The sequence below is a fragment of the Vanellus vanellus genome, assembly GCF_965231255.1.
Source record: "Vanellus vanellus genome assembly, chromosome: 10".
In the NCBI taxonomy this organism is placed as follows: domain Eukaryota; kingdom Metazoa; phylum Chordata; class Aves; order Charadriiformes; family Charadriidae; genus Vanellus; species Vanellus vanellus.
Window position 1 is genome coordinate 3,507,939 of NC_138915.1, and position 20,233 is coordinate 3,528,171.

General features: G+C 40.1%; 2 protein-coding genes across 2 annotated transcripts; one reads left to right on the forward strand and one right to left on the reverse strand.

Annotated features, from left to right (window-relative positions):
• Positions 1 to 2,946: 2,946 nt before the first annotated feature.
• On the reverse strand, positions 2,947 to 16,009 carry MAGT1 (magnesium transporter 1). Its single transcript, XM_082488341.1, has 10 exons — positions 15,908 to 16,009; positions 14,608 to 14,777; positions 13,643 to 13,760; positions 12,156 to 12,296; positions 11,615 to 11,755; positions 10,482 to 10,571; positions 8,351 to 8,414; positions 6,254 to 6,328; positions 5,712 to 5,802; positions 2,947 to 4,536 (listed from the first exon to the last, which is right to left on the reverse strand). The coding sequence occupies exons 1-10, from the start codon at positions 15,986 to 15,988 to the stop codon at positions 4,521 to 4,523; spliced, it is 987 nt and encodes a 328-aa protein (XP_082344467.1). The 5' UTR covers positions 15,989 to 16,009; the 3' UTR covers positions 2,947 to 4,520.
• A 1,707-nt stretch (positions 16,010 to 17,716) lies between these two features.
• COX7B (cytochrome c oxidase subunit 7B) lies at positions 17,717 to 20,233 on the forward strand. Its single transcript, XM_082488220.1, has 3 exons — positions 17,717 to 17,825; positions 19,231 to 19,355; positions 19,914 to 20,233. Exons 1-3 carry the CDS (start codon positions 17,789 to 17,791, stop codon positions 19,986 to 19,988), a joined length of 237 nt encoding a protein of 78 aa, XP_082344346.1. The 5' UTR covers positions 17,717 to 17,788; the 3' UTR covers positions 19,989 to 20,233.

Genomic DNA, 20,233 nt, shown 5'->3' on the forward strand with positions numbered 1-20,233 from the left:
GGTTATCAAAAAACAGACGGTAGAAGCACAGCGAAATCTGCGTATGGACAGACACAGAGTGCACCTGTAAAGAACCATTCTGCACATCTAACATACCTACACGGTGAAGTTTCCCCAGCACACGGGACCCCATCCCCCAGCGCTCTCCTAACAGACACCGCAGGCTGCTCCAATATACACAGAGAATGAGGATTCAGAGATTAGTTTGCAGGACAAACCAAGGGCCACTGTGGAATCTCATCGCACTGATTATTTTTTTTTTTTTCATAATGATAGCAATTAGTTTTCTTAAGTAGATATTAGCCTACTTTTAAGAAAAATGGCTGAAAGACATGTATAGTTATCAACTGACAAGAGAATATTTTAATAACTTTATGTGCTCCTGACCTAGAAATACAAAGTACATATACATCTTTTTCAGATTATTACCTGTGATAAAAGTAGCACAATTAATCTAGAACAATAAAACACTACGCTTAAACTCATTTTATAGGAATAGTCAAGAACTGAGCTTTTAAATGGAATAGATTATGTGCAATGAAACACATTGTCTATTTGTCAGACAAAGAGCGTGATAAAAACTGAAAACAGATGACTGCTTACTCAAGAGCCTGGGTTTGCTCTTTGTTTTGCTGTTATTCTATTGCCCTTAATAAAGTTCAAAGCGATGGTGTGCAATCAGTCGAGTAGTGGATTGTATTTGATAATTAAACCTTTTCAGCATGAGAAAGCAGTAAACAAGGTCCAATAAAGAAACAAAGTGCCAGTACTTTTCCAAATCCTTTGGAATAATTAATTTCTCATAGTAGATGAAACCACTTTGAAATCAGATTTTTAAAGAAGTTAAAATTTCAACAGAAGTGATTTTCTGTTATAAACTGGATAATTTTTAAAACACACCATCAGCAGCCATTGCTAGTAAGCCATAAAGGAACACTAAAGACCATTCTTTTCTCCCGACAGTCTGGCTACAAGATGCCACCATCTAGCATTATCCGATGTCATGGGCAGCATATCCAAACAAGCATAAGCAACTTGGGTATCTGATTTTCTTTGGATGTTCCAAGTATTGCAATTGACTTTCTTCAGTACTTCCAAAACTTCTACTTTGATTTGTCAGGAATATAGACCAAGAAAAAAAAAAAAAAAAAAAAATCCCCCTTATGCTTGCTTGTACGCTTTTTCAACAAGGCTCCGAATAAACCCTGCTGTACATATCGTTAGATGCCCAATAGTTGTGACCATAAGAGCATCCACATTTTTCTAGTAGAGCCTCTAAGCAGCCATCATCTCATGACATTTCCCAGGCACTTGACGGCTATCCCATTGCCTGCCAGAAGGTTTAACTTGCTCTTACCCTCATGCCTGAATGTGTATCTTAATCCCGCGATTGTGTGCGTACACTCGGCCACACAGACATCACCAGCCGTGGGACTGACTAAGGTTATTTGCACAAGCACCAAGCCATATACAGCAGAAGCAGAGCTGAGCCCATTTTCCATCTTGTTGGAGGACAAAGCAGTTCTGCCCCTGAAGAGCACGTGCGTATGAAGTGTCTCTGTTAACAGCTTAACTGCAGGAACGACTACGAGGCACCACCATTAAGAAGTGCATTCTGTGCTGAACACTAGAATGGTGTGAAGACAAGAGCTTCCAGTAAATTGCAGATAACACAGATCATTACCTAGATTAATCCAATTAGATTTACTATCTTGCTTTGGTCTTAGCTCATCAGCAAGCTGCCTGAATTATTTCTAGCTATTATCCCAGAAGTTTTTAAATAGACCACAGCCCCTTTTCAAAAGCAGAAAAAGCAGTAATGTTTGAGGCCAGCTACATTAACGGCACCACACAGTCCATTTTCAGTTACAGAATATACCACTTCCTCCTTTTATTATAATGTGTTCTCTAAAAGGTGAGCTTTTAGAGTACTTCCGAGCTGTTTAATGACTCACTTTCTAAAGGAGATGACCTCATCAAACTCCCAGTTTTAGCATACCAGTTCTTGAATGCATTGCCTCTTCCACCTTTGTTCTACTGGTCCAGGACTCACTACTTAGTGAGATGCACGCGCCAATGGTCCCAAAGAATCACTTTGGGTACCAATTACAGCTGGCCATTACCTCTTAACTGCTGCGCAAGTCAAATCTTTCTAGAATTGCATCCTCTCTAAGTCTGCTACAGGTCCTTGCAAGCATTCCATCTTCCTTTACTCCACTATCACACTTGTTCCCTCCTCCACGCACTTCAGTTTCAGCCTAGAACGCAAAAAAACTGTTGGAAAAAGTAAGCGTTATCTTCATTTCATATGTCAGCAGGGAAAGAGGAAAATCTGAAACTCTTACCATCTATACCACCTTAAGTGGAAAGCCAACATGTCTCCACCATCCACCAGCATGATGTGCAACTCTTTATGCAGTTAGTCAATATATGATTAGATGCTTTTTAGAAGAATAGAATAAAATATGCATATGAGAAAAATTAGAAACAAGTCTGAAAGTTTAAGAAGAAACATTACTTCTTTAGAACGAGACTGTAAGCCACTTTCACCTGCATCGCTAATGCCTGAAGTACAACTAACCTAAAAGTTTATTGGAAGCATTGTACCAACAGGCCGGGAAAATAAGTGACAGGTACAGCAGTCCAGAGTTGTCCCAGGCAAGTTATAGTGCTAACTACATTCCACCTCCCGGAACGTCATTAGTGGATCTGTCTAGGACTCCAGGAAGCCAAGACTTTCACCTCAGGACAGCTGTCAAAGCCAAGTAAAAACCATGCAATCTTTATGCTATTAGTTGGCTACACAAGAAGATCTCTAGTATCGACATTTTGGGCTGTAATTTCCCCCATAAACACATATATGCTCCTAATCCAGTCCACTCAGCCATACTCTGGTTATTTACTATACACAGACATTTTTATTAACACATTGAAGCAATAGTGGAAGAAAAGAGGTTTGTTTGTTTTGTTTGACATTAAAGTTCAAAAGACACAGGAGCAGGGATTAGACTAAAAAAATTTTATTGAAACTTGTCCAAAATCCAGTCAGGCACACAATTTGTCCATTCCCCTAAGGCTTGTCATTCTGTATGGCATAGAAAAATGAATCTCAACAAGTTGAAACATCAAACAAGTAAATTAGTGAAGTTAAGGCACTTGAGATATGTGTTAATTTAGCAAAAATGCATAAGAATAACATTCTACTTGGAATTATACAGTCCTTTCCGAGATTTAATCAAAAGCATCCAAATTCTGAAACCCCTTGAGACAGGGGAACAGCAGGAGCAGAAGACAAAGGTCTCATCGTATTTTCCTCTGACTAGTAACCTCCAAGGCCACCACAGCCTGTGGAAGGAAGTATTTCTGAATCAGGCTGAAAAGATTTCCTGTAGTACAGGTGCTGAACTACAGAACAGTTTGGGCTGAGGCACAGTGTCTTCCACTCAAGAACCCTTAAGGCAAAGTATCTTTGTGAGATGAGAGGACAAAAGGAGAGAGTAAAAGGCACATGCATTCAATTGTAAGGCTAACAAATCTTTCCTGGGGTGACAACGTTTATCCTGGGATTGGTTATCTCTGCCCACTCCCATATCCTCCCTAAGGATAAAAACTTGGGAGGAAATAAATGGAGAATGCAAGAACTTACATAGTGACCAAAATTCTAATACCTACTGATTTATCAGAGCTCTGAGCAGTAACTTGAAAGCCAGTTATCAACCTTTAATTCATGCTACGGATAGCTAGTTGCCTTTGTAGGTTTGGGTTGCATTTTTTGAGACTGTGACTGTTGATCAGTATAAGAATATTCTTTTCGGCTCCAAGCAAACGTTTAAAACTTAAATGTTGCAGTTTCGGCATTTGGCAAAGAACGTTTTTAATGAATAACCAAATTACTAACTCAGTTCTACCTGTTGAAAATTCTCCCTTCATCTGTGAAACAACCTCTCACATCATACAGCCATTAAGTACTCTTCTCAAAAATGAGAAACAGCTCTATGACATGCACATTCCACACTGGAATTTGGAGTATGCTCCAAGGGTTGCACACAGACTGAAGGAAGAGATTTCCAGGTACATGAAGGTCTTTTCTCAACCATGGAAAGGCATGACAGAGAAGCTATTGTCACCTGCTATGCACAAACAGGAAATAAAGTGATAAATATTTGAGGGAAAAAGAAACATATGGAAAACAGATTATCCAAGTGAATTCAAAGTACTGTTTCTAATTAGTCTACAGAAATGTAGTTCTAAGCGTTGTTAAGTTCTGAATTTCACTAGAAGTAGAGTTGTTTAAGAAGATGTAAAGCTTATGAAAAAGAGATTGCATTTTAATACTCTGTGTCCTTCAGAGCAAATTGCTTGTTATATTTAAGGCACTACATGTCGTCTTTGGTTCAGTGTTTAACTATCTCATTCAGTGTAAAGAGAGGTAGCACGAACCACACATCTTTAGCTCTTCCATTCCATCACACACAATTTCAGAGTCGCCATCTTTCTGGTGTTACAGATTCTGGAATCCTTTAACTCATTAGGAAACTGCAGGTACAAAATAACAAGCATTCTTATTAATTTTATAAGAAACAGAGGTGTGCAACACTCCACTTAGCTTTCATATATGCCGAGAAAATCAGAACGAGAAACTGGGCCTGATGCAACTATGACATAAGCAGCTGTGGAGAAGTCACTTAAAAGCAAGTCTTCTATTAACTCAAAAGCCAAAACAAACACATCTTACCTACATCCAGGTTAGCAGAAGTACATAAGACCATTGCATAGACCAGAATAAAAGCTGACCAGTTATTAAACAGCTCTCTTCTGGTCTCGAGAAAAGTCTTTATGAAATAACAAGTTTTATTATGTAGGTATTTTTAAATACGAACTGAGATCTCAAAGAAAGGGGCTAATATTTGCCTATGGGATTAGCCTTCCAGACAAATTCAACTCTTTGCAGAAGCTGAGATGGTTAGAAGCTGGTCCCTCAACATGTATTTATTCCTTCAAAATGAGTAAAACCTAGTAAAAACACACAAGATATCTATACTGATCATATATATATATAAAAAGCAGTCAATTAATAGCGTTAAGACTCTTTACAGAAGCAATCCCAAAACGTATGCAGCTTTAAGCATCAGCCATCCTCCTTGTTCTCACAAATAAGGATTAATAATCAAGATGTATGAATATGGAGGAAAATAAAAGTAGAGACACTTGTTTGCAATATATAAATTGGCTGAGATGTCACTATGAAAACAGAAATATTTTATAATGTGTAATGGCATGAACAGGAGAGTATCAGACTCTTTCCTTTGGCCAGACTGAAAAATCGTGATATCCACCAGATACCATTATTTCTGGTGATTATATTGACCAATATTGCCACTCATTGAAAAGCGAGTAGAGCATTTTTAAAAGAGTATTTCCCACCAAATTAGATTTCAGAAATCAGGCACTTTTCCCATTTCTCTGTTCTGGTTTAAATTAATATTACCTAACAAGGAAACACCAGTCAGCATGAACAGATTCACTCATAAGCATACAGTCCAGATTAAAAAAAAAAAAAAAACCAAAAAAACCCACAAACCTTCTAGTATCACTCTCAATCTTTAAGCCCCCCTTCGTGTTTACCCACTCCCTTCAAAAAAAGTCTATGGCGTTGTAGCTGTGTTGCAATGCACAGGAAAACAATGACTGAATCAGCCCGAAAGACGTACCTGTATGGGTAGCCATGGTATTTAGATCTGAAGACTGACAGCAACCAGCTGAAGAACAACACCACCAAGCCAATACCAGCAATACACATGACTGAAAGAGATGCAGAATAAGATTCAGGTAGTGTGACAGCTGTCCCCGAAAACACCACAGTGACTGGGATTTTCAAAAGCATTCTGTAATATTTACAGATTTGGTCAGATGACACCTCTAATAGTCACCGAGAAAACATAAATAACCCCATTTTTCTTTCAAATTCCTACTGTAAAATCAATTTCATACCATTGCTTTAAGAGAAATTAAGTCTCCTCTCCCTTACTAGCAGAATGCTGCAAAGCATCTCCCCATTTCCCAAAAGGGCTTTGAGTTTATCTTGCAGTTTGCTAGGCAACTCCAAATGCTGCCAAAAAAACAAGCGATTCAATTCTGCTTAGAGGTGGGAAATGTACAGAAACCAACAGTGCAAAAGCATTTCTATTAAACAGTGTATCAAAAATCTTTACTGAATATGCCTTCTCTTAGAGAGAAAAGTGTTAGCACTTACTTTTTCTTTTCCCCACGTCCATGTCAGAAGTAGCAGCTTCGTGGAGGAGTACCATTCCTAAAGTAACACCACCATCTAAGAATGCTGTTTAAGGCTAAATCAACAAAATACAATAGAATCAATATAATACGTTAATTCCTAATCTGCTAAATTCAGCTCCCACACCATACCTGGGGCATTAAAACTCAGTGGAAAAATTAAAAGACTTCCCCAGACAAACCAGCAACTGTTGGGGAAAAAAAGCAAATGAAAAGCATTCATACTGTCAACTTTTAAGAGAAAATAAATACAAAGTGTAAAATATAAACTGGAAAGTATAGTAGGTCTTGACACAAAACTGAAAACATGCTTTTATTATCTCAGCTTGTCACGGGAAAGCATTCCTTCCCAGAGAACTCAGTCCCCTCTTACTACTGTTCTACTCCACTGAAAAATCCCGAAAGGAATTCAATTTTTGCATTTTACTCGGCTATAGAATGAATAAAACACACATGATATTTAATCTAACAGGATCTCTTTCAAGTAGCAAAATTTCAGTCTTTTCTAATTCTTTAATTTAAAAAAAATAAAGCTTATAAAATTAAGGAAGCACAGACAACTTAAAAGGCCTGACATTTGCAAAGAGTGAATCCTAGCTAAGCAAAAGAGTGGATCCAATAAAAAAAAAAAAAAAGCCAGAATTCCCAAAGATTTCGTTCCATTTCACTATAGATGTTCAGTCCCGATTCTCCTCCCGACATGAGAAATACTTATCATTGACTGCAATGGGACCGTTAAGAAATCTTTCCATTTCAGATGCGGTCTACCTTCAGCACAAGTGAAAAGAGACTTTACCTACAGGAACCTTGCCAATTTCTACCATTTTAAATATCTCCAGCAACTGGTAGATTGGATCCATAACGTAATGGATTGCAATAACACAAATAAACATCAACAAAAAGTTTCTAGGTTGAATTTCACCGAGCGCATCAGAAGCACAGTAATAATTTAAAAAAAGAGAAGTTCCCCTCCAAATGGATGTTTTATGTTAAAAAAAAATCTTTGATAATGAATACACAGCAAGAGAGTAAAGTTCTTTTAACACCAGCATATTTAAACATCAATTGCTTACTTTATAATATTTTAATCACAGAATCCCAATGCATCACTTGCTGAAATTGGGATTTTGAATAGATAAGAGGAGAAAAGGGGGAAATTAGAAGTCACTCTGCTAAAGAACACTGGAGTTGCAACAGAAGAGACTTGTCAATCATTGTCAAGCAGTGAAGAGGACAGGTACTTTGAATGAAGTTCTGAAATAACGTGCCTGTAGTAAGTCTGCTATTCTGTATACTTGTGTACTATAAAATGTAAACAATTTGGGACTGTGAAGCTGCCAGAAAAAAGACACTATTAAATAAAATAAAAAATCCTGAATAAAAGATAAAAGAATGCAGACTGACACAGGTGACAAGACAAGGAAGAACAGCTTGAGTTAGAGAGGACTAAAGCTGCAGATGATGGATCAAACACATGTGGGAACATAAGAACATTGAATTTTAGAGTATTCTTATGACTCCAAAGGAACATTTTTATACAAATGAGAAGGGCAAAAGCTCTCAGCCCACAAGTTTCCACTTGCTGTTCTTGATGGCAAAATACTGGCACGGAAAAATCCTGAATAGTTAGCATAAACCAGCAGTAAGATTAAAAGTAAAGAAGGTAAGCAAAGAAATAAAAGAAGAAAGATCAGTAACAGACAAAGGAACTCAACACCAAAGCAACAACTAAGTCTGTCAGACTGAAAAGATAAGAGACATGCACAGAGGATCCTGAAGAATCTTATAATTCCACAGAGATACACATCTTTGACACTGTATTCATTTCAGTCATTAAACACGGAAAGAGGTGGTGAGAAAGCAGTAAACATCTTTCTGTTCAACTTAAAGATCACTGGCATAGGAAAAGCATAGTTGCCAACACAGAAAGGCTCTACAAGCTTCTGCATCAGTACTGGGTGACAGTTACGAGCCTTGACAAAGTACTCATAGAAAAGGCAGCAGCATAAGCTAACAGAAAAATCACCACCAACCACGTGCTTCTCAGAAGGAAGGATACTAAACAGAAGAACAATGTGTGTTTCGGCCACAAATTGGGCTTGGCTGCTTCCATGGATATAGCTCTGCAAGAGACAAAGAGTAATTGAATTTAGAAAAGACTGGAGTCAACTTTGACATGATTAACAACAGCTATGGAGTGTGGAACTGGGTTTTGCACTGTCTCTTTCAGGAGACAGAACAGAAGGTGGAACACAAACAATTTCATCTGTTGACTATTGATTTGAGGAGGGAGCTGTGTCAGCATCAAAAACGCTTCTTCTATTAACATGCACAATCAGCCCAAAGTACCATTCAGATTATAAGAAGTGCAAGCGCAGCTACAGCCTTCATGGTCCAGATTCCCTGTTCAGCAGGACAAAATACCACAATTACGCCCTCCTGCACCCACTTATCCGAGTCTGATCCATTCCCTTAGATTCTTAGGTTACATACGTTGTTCTTCAGCTTAGGGACAGTCTCTTCAATCTGCGCGGGAACCCTACTCACTTGGCTCCAGAACCAAGCATTTGAAATCTTTTTCATGGCATACCAGGAAAAGAAACACGACTACCATTGAAGCTTTATTCTTCAGTCTCAAAAAGACTTAGGAATGACGTAAATAGAAGAAACTAAAGGAAGCATTTTCAAGACAACATTTAAAATATGAGAACTTCCTCCCATGAAATTGGCTTAGTTTTATTTCCATTAATAGTAATCAACTGAGTTAACAGAAAATTTGAAATTTGTGCAAGAATACAATTTTTTAATCCCTTATGGGAAGCTCTACATCACTATGCTTGTGACATTGTATCTAAGTATGAAAAAAAAAAAAAAAAAAAAAAAAAATCGATAACACCTAAGCAGGCAAGAAAGGACATTTCACCAAATTAATTCCCTCCTGAACACAATACATGAGAAAAGCCAATGTGATGTGTAAGCACATGCAATGCTCTCTGTACATTCTGACTACATTTACGGTGTATCTCATTCTGTATTATGTACAGAGCAATGTATTTCAAGTGATGTAAAAACTGATTTTTCCCAAGAATGACATTCCAGAAGTCTAAGGTCACTAGATATTAATCTACCTCAAGAATCTCAAAGAAAGATGTTTTTATATGGAAGTCATTAGATGACTGTATAAGCTAAAAAGACCAGGTTAAACATGAAATGCCCACCTCTGCAATAGGACTGTTTAGCAGGTAAGACTCAACATAAAAGCCTTCATTTTGCTGCTAGCAATCTAGAACTATCATGTCTCCTCATCACTAGAAATACAATATACGTACAAGATAGAGGAAAGCAAGTGTCACAGGTATATAAATGCTGAAAAGAAAACATGAAAACAAATAGGAAGGGTTAAAAGATGCATAGGATATCAGATAAACAGAAGAGATCGGGTAATTTAAAATAATCTACCCTCAGAACCACTCCAGCAGAGTACCATCCCTACAACTGCTGTCTAATGCTTTATTGCATGGAAAGCACTTTGAGCAGTTTCTAACAAGAAACTGAACATGTTGCTAGATAGTAAATTAATTTACATTACTTGCATTTCTTATTCTACCTCTTAAAAGTTTATTACTGAGCACAGAAAGCAATACACCTAGAAAACCCCTACGCAACATTTGTCCTTACCCTTAGACCATCTCAGAACTAATGCTACCATTCTTATAGAATTAACGAATCATTGAACATATAGGAATGACCTTCCTATCCAAATGGAATTCTAGGTAACGGTTGAAGTTATCTCACAGCAATTACAAAACAGAGCACTTTGTTTTGGATTAAGATCAGTATTTTTGTGATTTCTTAGTACAAGTTTGCAAACAGTTTCTTCTATTTAAGCCAAGAAGAGGATAAAGCTAATTGGAAGAAAATCTACATCTTGATTGGAGCTCTAACACTCCTGCTTCCCACAAAACAAAACCCCTCTTTTACAGGCATATTGTAAGACAAGGCATATCCTCTCCGAGCTAATCAACAGCTCTCTAATTTGCCTTGCTCACTGCAGGAGAGGTTAGTCTCACTGACTTACAAAGAAAGAAGCCAAGAGTAGAATTTGCACTCTGACTTGCCTATTTTAGTATCAGCCTCACTCTGTAAAAATACAACAGAAACGTAGAAAATAAAACAAAGAAAAAACTTACCACTTGTCCTGTATGGGGATTCTTGTGAGCGTAGGGCGGACCTCTAATGTGGTTCCACATCTGCCCTGATGTCATCGCTAACACAAAACACTGAAAAGGAAAGAATAAACACCATTTAATAAGGAATTTTAATTTTTACCCAATTTCTTTTCACTTCATACCAAAACGTACCAGTCTGGAATACAATCTTAGGCTATCCATTGCCCTACATTTTATATGTATATAAGGCATCTAATAAAGCATTAACTGAGCTGAAAAGACCGAGATCAAATAATATTATTGTCTTGGTTTGAGGTAAAACAGGACCGATTTTGTTCACTAATTTTACTTTTTAGCTGGGCCTCTTCTACTAAGTACTGAAGTTAACAGCACATTATGCAGACACTGTTTGCTCTCAGAGCGATAAGACCCATGTTTGTAGCTGATGCCCAGGCATGGTGTGCAGAGAGGCTCTTACTTATACCTATTGCTCTAACACCCAAGGGCAGCCAACTTTGTTATTTGCCCCATTGGAGGGTCGGAAGCGGAAAAGTGTAGAGGGAGAAGCGGACAGGACAGAGGACCCAAAACTGACCAACAGGGTATTCCATCATCCCATCTGCCTCATGGTCAGTATAAAAGCTGAGGCATCAAAGGGTCAGCACTCTTTCTTCAAGGGCTGCGTCCGAAGCGGACTCTGTCTGTTCGTCTGCCTTTGAACCCAATCCTGATTCCGGATCCAGAACCCAGTTCCCATCCTTCACTGAGCCCAGTCTGGGACTTTCCCAGTGCCAGCCGGTGATGTGACTGTCATCCTGGGATCTTGATACAATTTTGTATATATATTTCATTATTTTATTTTTTATTTTATTACTAATATTTCACTAAAGTGGTTTAGTTCTTTCTAAACTCCTAAGTCTCTTTTTCCCTCCTCTGCCTCTCTCTTTGAGGAGGGGTAGGGGGGAGTGTCTGTCACTTGCCCAATGGCCAGTTCGACCTAAACCACAACAGATTATTACACTACCAAAAAGTAAAACTAAATGTACCTCATTTCCCTCTACCAGGAATAAGCATTTTTAAATACAGAAGCTTTTAAAGATTTGAATTGCTACAAAACTCATGACAACAGGCAGACAAGAGTTATAACTACTCACCAAAGCAGCAAATGCCCAGCCAGTTTTGTTATACAGAAAATCCAGATTGCTTCCACGCAAATATACAAGGCCTCCAACGACAGCCAGCAGCAGTCCTAACATCAAGGGTCCAGCATAGTTTGGTGGCCTTATCACACGGATCTAAACAGAGGATATTTAAGTTATTTTCCCTCAATAGCATTATAAATCTGATTTGGGAAGTATTGCTTCTTCTCCCGTTACTGTAACTTCAGTTTTATACACCTTTACCCTACGTAATAATTTAAAGACTGTTTTTCTTCCATAGGAACAGAAGAGGGAGAAGGATGGAGATGAGTTTTACCATCTTATCAAATACAGAATTACACAAAATATTAAAACACAGGATGTAAGGAAATTAAAGATGTAGTCATGCGCCCAAACTAGATTTTGTAGACAAGAACTATTTAGAGTATTGAGAGTAGATCGTTAGCCACAGAACACAACTGACATTTCACAGCTGGAATTCCATAGTGATGGAGTGCCACAGAGGTGGTGATGGGGAAAGTCTGTACATACTTACATTGACATCAGTTCTGTCAGCCACCCAACGAGCAAGCTGTTCAGCTGCAAAGCCGCGCACCTGAAGTTCGTATGTGTCACCCCGTTTAGGCTTCCCTTTAGCAGGAAAGTTAATGAAGGTTGGAGCAGAATTCATGTTTAGCTGTATTTAGAAAATGCACAGAAGATACAGCACCATGAAAGGTCTATTTAGTAACACAATTCTATTCCATTTGTATCTTGCAACATCGTCACTAAATCAATCAGTAAAAGTAGCTATTGAATAAATAAATTTCATTGACAATGACTTAAAAACCAAAAAGTAAAGACAGCACACAGTAGTTTGCATTTCTGTATTTCATAGAAGTAACTGATATACTCCTGCAATTACCCTTTGTGTTCCATGCTGTTTTCTCCTTTTAGTATTGAGGAATAAATTTTTTTTAGCTCTGTCACTAGCTGTTCTGGCTGTCTTAGAAATGAATTGTTACTTATGAGTAGGCTTCTTTTTTTTTTTTTTTTAAAAAAGAAGCACAATTGAGCATGCTTTCTAAAGTGATCGATGTTTCTTTGTTAGCACTCAAGATCTATAGCTACCGATTCTAAAGATTCGGAGCAGCTAAGAGGATATTATAATATGCAAATAAATGCAGACGTTCACAAAATGTAGTTCTACTTTTTTTCCTAATCTGTTTTTCCCATAGCATTTCAGTTTTTTTGAATCTGTTTCTTCTCTAAATACTACTTTTGGGAGAAAAATCTGCAAAATAGGAATACATACAGTAATCTATAAAGGCCATAGCTTGACGAATGAATTTTGATGTAACACTACGGGAAAATTTAAGAATAATAAAAGACATTCTTTTCCACTTCTCCAGTCCAAAGGCTTCCATTTAATAAAATACCATTGCCTAAATTGTGTAGCTTTTAAATAGAGATGACTACCTATTAAAAAAAAAAAAGTTAAGATTTGCAAAACTGTAACGAACTTTTAATGTTATCTACAATTGCAAGTGTACATGGAATGTTCTCATACATTTTAACAAAAGCTCGTTACATAATTTTAATAGAAGAGCAAAATGACTGGGTACTTGAAAAGAAGTTAAGCCATACTGAAAGCCTAATCAATCATTCTCTAGTAATCTAAAAATTGTAATAGCTGTTCCTAACATTGGTGCTTTCTATCTTGCCTCTTCATGTATCATAGAAGATTTCCATTAAGAATTACACTGTAAGTTATTATAGGAGACAAAGTCAGAAAAAACAGTCAGAGAAGTCAGTTCACTCCTAGTGCCTATTCCAGATTTTTCAGTTCTGTTAATATTACTGCAAACATGCTACTGCCCTCTGCTCTTCTCCTCATTTCTTCTGAGACTGGCAGCTTTTAACCTGTCAATTATTTCTTTAATCATTGTAACACTACATTTTGTACACACCTTTGCCTTCTTGCCCTCAGTCTCCAAAACCCGAGTTAAAAATAATATTAGAAGAGAAACAGACAGACATTACCATCTGAAATACATCTGAGCCTTCATCAAAATCTACCATAGCAAAAAATATCTTATTGGTAAATGCACTGGAATATCGCCAGGAGTTTGCCAGAATCTGGTATTCCTCATCAGCTTGCCTGTAAAACACACAAAATGAGATGCTGTATCATATATTTGTCCAGAACACAAGTTATAAAACAGCCGAGGGAACTGTAGCCACCCACCCCGTTATAGCTTGCACCCCACACACCCCTACATTCATTTTCTAGTGTTAAAGTTTAATGCCAGACACTCATCTAAATCAAGTGAAGCATTTGGCACCCGCAAGGGCAAGTTTTGTTGAGTCCATGAGCACAAGCAGTGGTCAATTCTAATTGAAATTTGAAATGGGACCCAGCAGCTCATGATTTGCTAGTCCACTGAGCACCAAAATGAGCACAGGTGTGCCCTCTTTTCCATGTCAGAGGATGGAAAACCAACTAATTTCAACCAAGTCAGTAGATAAAAAAAATCACCTTTACAGACCTCTGCCACCTCCAGATTAATACAATAAAGCTGCGATATGGTTAAAGATCCAGCATGTTATAATTATGAATAAATAAGTGACAATCAACATATTAAATTAACAGCAACTTTTAGACTGCATGGCCAGCAGTAATTCTACAAACATTTCTTCAGCAGCTCATGCCAGGAAAGTTGAGTTTACACTCTCTCTTTCTCCAGAAGCCTATCAGTGTGAATATTGTTTCCACAAAGCTATGATTATTTTATGAGGGAGATAAATAATTAAGGACTATGCTGTTTTCTCACATACATATTACACACATATTCCCACACATTTAATTTCAAAGATAATCCTACTATAATGTGCCCTAGTATATTCCTCCCATGAATATGAAAGTTTTATTCTGTTCTTAAATTTAATTTCCTATAAAGCATATAATGACTTCCAACTTCTCATTTAGGACTAAATTAAGCCCGTACTTGCACACAACACACTGTCTGTGAGGCTGAAGAGCAGTGAACATCACAATCACCGAGTAATTTCTGGGTGGTGCCTTCACAAGGCGTCGAAATTTGTCTCCATTCATTCGAATAACAGATCTTTTACTAGCCCACTCCATTAGTTGGTTCACTTTTTCCGATAACACCATCTGAAAATAAAGTCAGAGAAACTGGTTTGGTGTTTTGTTTTGTTTTTTTTTTTTTTCTAATCTCACAGTACAATCTTGAAGGTTTTTAGATTTGATGTAATAAACAGCTGCACTGTATTTCATAAGAACACCAGCCACATGATGTGATACTTCATTAAGATTATTGAAGGCATTCACAAATCCTTTTGACAGCCATATTAATATTATTCATTTACTTTACCCACTTAGTAATACACATGCTTTAAGCACTTTGCCTTTAAGCACTTGGCATTACACATGCTGGTGAAGACTGTCAGCTCACTAGTACTTTTTCACGTTGTTAATTGTAAGATTTGTTTCAGATATACAAACTGCCCCAAATCACTCCTCAGCATTTATTCAATATTAAGTGTCACGTTCTGTTTCATATTTCAAAACTTGGTGGAAGTGGAACTAACGGTAGCAATGGAAGCACTATGGAAGTGAGCTCAACATCTAATTTTCAGCGTTGCTGGGAAAAAAATTGATTCAGTACATACTTGGAGAACTCAGGAGCGCTCAACACAAAGCTCTCTTTAAAAATGAGCCAACCAAATCTATAACATTATACAAAGAAGTATTAGGTAAGCAGCAAACCCCCAGATGTAACATTTCTCAAAAACTATTCTCTACTCCTTATTAGTTAACACCCTTCTTCAGGTATTAGAGTAAATAATAAACTAGTCGTCTTTGACTTCAGATACAAGTATATGCAGAGGGATCTTTTCAAGCCCTAGAAGTCAAATGTCTGGAAATAAGTGATACTTTTGTGATTACAACCAAAGACAGCCGGTCCACTCGCCCTCCCCCTCCACACCCCACACAGCACGAAGACAACACTCTTACGGTGCTTTTTACAAGAGCGGAAGAACCTGGGATTAAAACACGCTCGCAAATAAAAGAAAAATTAGAACTGCATGAATCTAAAACGACAACTGCTCCGCTCGGCCCCCGGCGCGCCCGCGGGCTTCCCCTCAGGGCCTGACCGGTGCCGCCGTGGGCGGCCGAGCCTCAGGCTGAGGAGGCCCGCGGGCCACTCAGGGTGGGACCAGGTGGCCCAACGCACGATCTGCCGAGCCCCAGGCCCGGCGGGGCTCCCGGCGGCACCTCACCTCCTTCCGCTTCTGCCCGGCGGCAGGCAGCCCGCCCCAGGCCAGCAGCACCAACACCGCCAGCACCGGCAGCGCCGCCATGACCACCCCACTCTGCCCCCTCGCGCCTATTGGCGGACGCCGACCCACCGGCGGTGCGGCCCCGCCCGCCCACTTTCTATTGGCGGCGACACCGGCCCGCGACTAGCCGCCGGCCTCCGATTCGTTGAACCTGCCTCCGGCACGGGCTGCCTCTAGCCTATAGGAGCGAGGCAAGCTGGAGCCGTTCGATTGGCGTAGCCCTAAGGGAGGGAGGGGCGTGTCACGCTGAGGCGGACCGGGACCCCCGGGAGGTGGCGGCAGCACCGACCGCGGGGGGGGGGGGAGGGCGAGCGCGAGCGCGAGCGGAGGGCTCTTCGCCGCTTGCCCTCGGTGGGGTGCTGTGGCTGCTCTGCCGCAGCCCCCCCCTCACCTTGAGGATACACCCGGGCTTTCCTCAGCGCCTGCGGCTCTTCAAACATTGCAAACTGCTGCACAACCGCAGTGTGCCTGGGGTCCCGGGGCGGCACTGGGGCAGGGGCCCAGGCTTCACGTCGGTGAGCGCCAAGAAACCAAAAAGGGGATGTGAAGTAAAACTCCAAGGAACTTAATCGGTAGCTCCACCAAAGGCATACACTTGCTTAATTTTATTCGAAGCAAGGGCCGCGAAGATGCTGCGAGGGCTGGAGCTCCTCTGCTGCGGAGACAGGTTGAGAGAGCTGGGGTTGTTCAGCCTGGAGAAGAGGACGCTCTGAGGAGACCTTAGACCCCCTTCCAGTCCCTAAAGGGGCTACAGGAAAGCTGGGGAGGGACTCTTGGTCAGGGAGGGGAGCCGTAGGATGAGGGGGAATGGTTTTAAACTGGAAGAGGGGAGATTTAGACTACGTATTAGGAAGAAAATTTTCCCTCTTGAGGGCGGTGAGCCCCTGGCGCAGGTTGCCCGGAGGAGCTGTGGCTGCCCCATCCCTGGAGGTGTTCAAGGCCAGGTTGGACGGGGCTTGGAGCAACCTGGTCTGGTGGGAGGTGTCCCTGCCCAGGGCAGGGGGGTTGGAACAAGATGATCATTTAATGTCCCTTCCAAACTGTTTTATGATTTTATACGTGGAAGTATATTGGTGCGTTGTGTTTTAAAAAGGCTATTAAAATCGTAAATGCAATCGGTGTCCTCAGCTGGTGGGTAATGGGTTACAGGCTCTCGAGTGTAATTGCCATAGAAATGTGTTTTTACTTGTGCTTTGTGTTTTTTATTTCTCTATTCCGGGATAGTTACAGGACCAAACTAGGATAGTCCACTATAGAAGTTATTCCTGCTCCCACGGGCCTTGCTGCAGTTTCTATTTGCAATAAAATTTCTGGCTGTAGCTCTTCGGCTGTTGTATGAATTTAAATTCTCACAGGAAGAAAAAAAAAGTGGTGTCAGAAGTGGGATTCGAACCCACGCCTCCATACGGAGACCAGAACACCCAACCCGCCACGGGAAGGCGCGGAACGCCTTGAGTCTGGCGCCTTAGACCACTCGGCCATCCTGACACTGCAAACACAACTCTCGCCTGGAGCTTCTTAGCGCTTTGCTCACTGCCGTGCCCGCCTTCCCGCACCCCGCAGCCTTCGTCGGAGTGCTCCCGAGCCTGTAAATGGGAGGGGATCCACTGTCCTTCTCTCCCGGCTACGGAGCTTCCCCCGCTCTGGCTCCGCCGTAGCGAGGAACCGCTTTTCCCCAGCCGCTGCGCGTCCCCGTTACCCACAGGGCCCCGCTCGGTAGCGCGGCGCCTCGACCACTTCCGGCGCGGCCATTTTGTTTTTCACCGCTCGCCAAGGGTACCAGCGTCCCGCCGGCCGCAGGGTCGTACACCGCTTGTCAGCATGTTCCCTGTGGCTAGGGCTGCTCTGAACCGCACCGGTAAGCAAGGAGGAGGCTCTCTGGAGAACAGAAGTGCTGGGGGTGTTTCTCGGGAGTAGGTGGTTTCGTCAGGGGGGGTCTCCCCGCGGTGAGGTGCCTTCCCCGTGAGGACTGTCCCTGAACAGTCGTGAGGGCAGCTAAGGGGCTGCGGGCGGCTCTCTCGTCGTCCTTTGCTGGTTTTGTGTTTGAGGTTTTTTTTCTATCTTTTTTTTTTTTTTCCCTCTTTTATTTCCTAGTTGCTTTTACTTGAGCTGACCTTGGGTTCCCTTCCTTGGTGCTTTTCATCCTTGATAGTAACTAAAGTCTTGTAACCTGAGGTGGCAAGGTGTAGTCAATGACCAGCCTTCAAGCTCAAGGCTGAAGTTACCTTTTCAGTGATTGGCTCCCCAGTGCTTAACCTGGTCCTCTCAGATCTGGTCCTAGTTCATGATGTGCTTGCCCTGAGGTGCGTGCACCTAAAATAAACGTGCTTAGCAGTGTTTCTCTTGGTAGCTATTCAAGCTTCTTTTTTTCTATTTAAAAAAACCCCACTAATGCAGTCTCAGAACATGCTAGGGATGTAGTAGTAGCATTATGGGTATTGCCGTCATCTTTTCTAGTCATGTTTGGGTAAATGTGAACAATTGACCTGAAACTAAAAGATTATATTTTGTAATGTATATCTTTATGCACAGATTGCTGTCTTATTAAATACTTTGTACACAACTAGTAAACAATTACTGATTTGAAGCTGGTGCTTTGATTCTTCAGCCTGTTTTCTCCTTAATAAGTGTACCTTTTATAGCGTACATTTATAATGTACATCATACATTCTGTCATCTGAAGATATCCTCCTGTATTTTATTCTCTATTACTTACCTCATGTGAAGGCCCACAGTTATTTCCACTTCCTTCTTCACCTCCCTCCCCTCCCTTCAAAAATCTTGAAGGAATGAGAAAGGGGTTACCCGTTGTCTTTGACCCCTTAATTTGATTGTGAACTTTATCCTGAAAATGTTTGTATTACATACACATACTGACAATATAGATATTTACAAATAGATCTCTGTAACTTTTAAGTACTAAACAAAATATTTTATTAGAGAAATAGTAATAAAGTGTACTTGATGGCTCAAAGAAAACATATTAATGAAAAAGGTAACTTAGATGATTTTGTTACTGGAATTGGACTTCAGGAGTAACTTTCTAGAGAGAAAGTGGAAGAGCTGAAACAAAATGCCAGGCTCTCTGTATATGCTATGTTTTGGAATTATTCCAGAGCTCTTAAGTCCAAAAGATCCAATTTTTTAAGCTTTTCATAAAGTCTTTTACTGTTTGTCTGTTGGTGGGAGATGAGGATTGTGAATGGTTTGAATGTGTATTTTAGTTGATTTCTGTACTTCTAATGCTCTTTAACATTCATTAGCTCGTGGCATTCAGCATACTGCAGTAAGACAAGCTCATCGCAAACATGAGCCTAACTTCCATGATAAATATGGAAACCTGGTACTCCTTGGTGGAGCTGCAGCTTTTACTGCTGTCTGGGGATATGTAAGTTGTCCTTTTTTTTCACCACTCTGTTGTGACTATAGCTGTAAACTTGGAAGCTATTAAGTTTCACAAGGGCTCACTTTGAAATAACGTACGTGGTCAGAATTTAGAAGCTTTTTATATAAGGGAAATAGTAATGTGATAGAGATGAAAGTTTTGTTAGTTCATATCTTGATTTTGAGTTGTTACACAAATATCTGTGTAAGTCTGTTGCTTGAATTTAAAATGAGTAGAAACACAAGTGTTCTCTACCTTACTTGGGATTTCTAAGCTATACAGGTAGAGGTTTTAGCAGAAGAATTTATAGATGAAAATAACAGTATGGTGATTGGGTTTTACATTCCAGATTCTTTGTTCTGAAGCTAGATATTTTGAAATAGAATATGGAAGTATTTAAATATTATTCAATATAAATATATTCCACTTGTTTCATTAGAAGATGACTGAGATGTCACGTTCTAATACAAGACATCGAAACTGAAAGCAATAGAAATGGCCATCTATCGGAAGGTTTCTTTGATTTCAGAGTTAATAATTTTGATTTTTATCCTCCTACAGGTGTTTACACAAGCTGGAATGGAGTGGGGCTTGTCACCTGTTGGCAGAATCACTCCAAAAGAATGGAGGGAGTAACAGCCTTTGTTTATAATAAACAGGTCTAAACTTTCACTGAAAAAAATAATCATTTAATGGCATTTGTTCCCTGATTACCACTTGTACAGTGGCATTCCTGGTCTAATAAACATACCTAGAAACCTGTCTGGCTCTTCTAGGTTTCCTCTGTGCTCTGTGTCGGCTGAAGTGTAAGAAAGTGTAAAAATTCAAAATAATTAAATCCTGTTGTAGGTAGCCCCAGTAGTTCCTCTGCGGATCCAAAA

Coding starts and splice junctions, on each gene's coding strand:
- COX7B (XM_082488220.1), top strand. CDS start 17,789: ATGTTCCCTGTGGCTAGGGCTGCTCTGAACCGCACCG. Junction 17,826..19,230: donor GGCTGCTCTGAACCGCACCG/GTAAGCAAGGAG, acceptor AACATTCATTAG/CTCGTGGCATTCAGCATACT. Junction 19,356..19,913: donor TTACTGCTGTCTGGGGATAT/GTAAGTTGTCCT, acceptor ATCCTCCTACAG/GTGTTTACACAAGCTGGAAT.
- MAGT1 (XM_082488341.1), bottom strand. CDS start 15,988: ATGGCGGCGCTGCCGGTGCTGGCGGTGTTGGTGCTGCTGGCCTGGGGC. Junction 12,297..13,642: donor GCTCAGATGTATTTCAGATG/GTAATGTCTGTC, acceptor TTCTAAATACAG/CTAAACATGAATTCTGCTCC. Junction 8,415..10,481: donor ATCCCCATACAGGACAAGTG/GTAAGTTTTTTC, acceptor TGTCTCTTGCAG/AGCTATATCCATGGAAGCAG.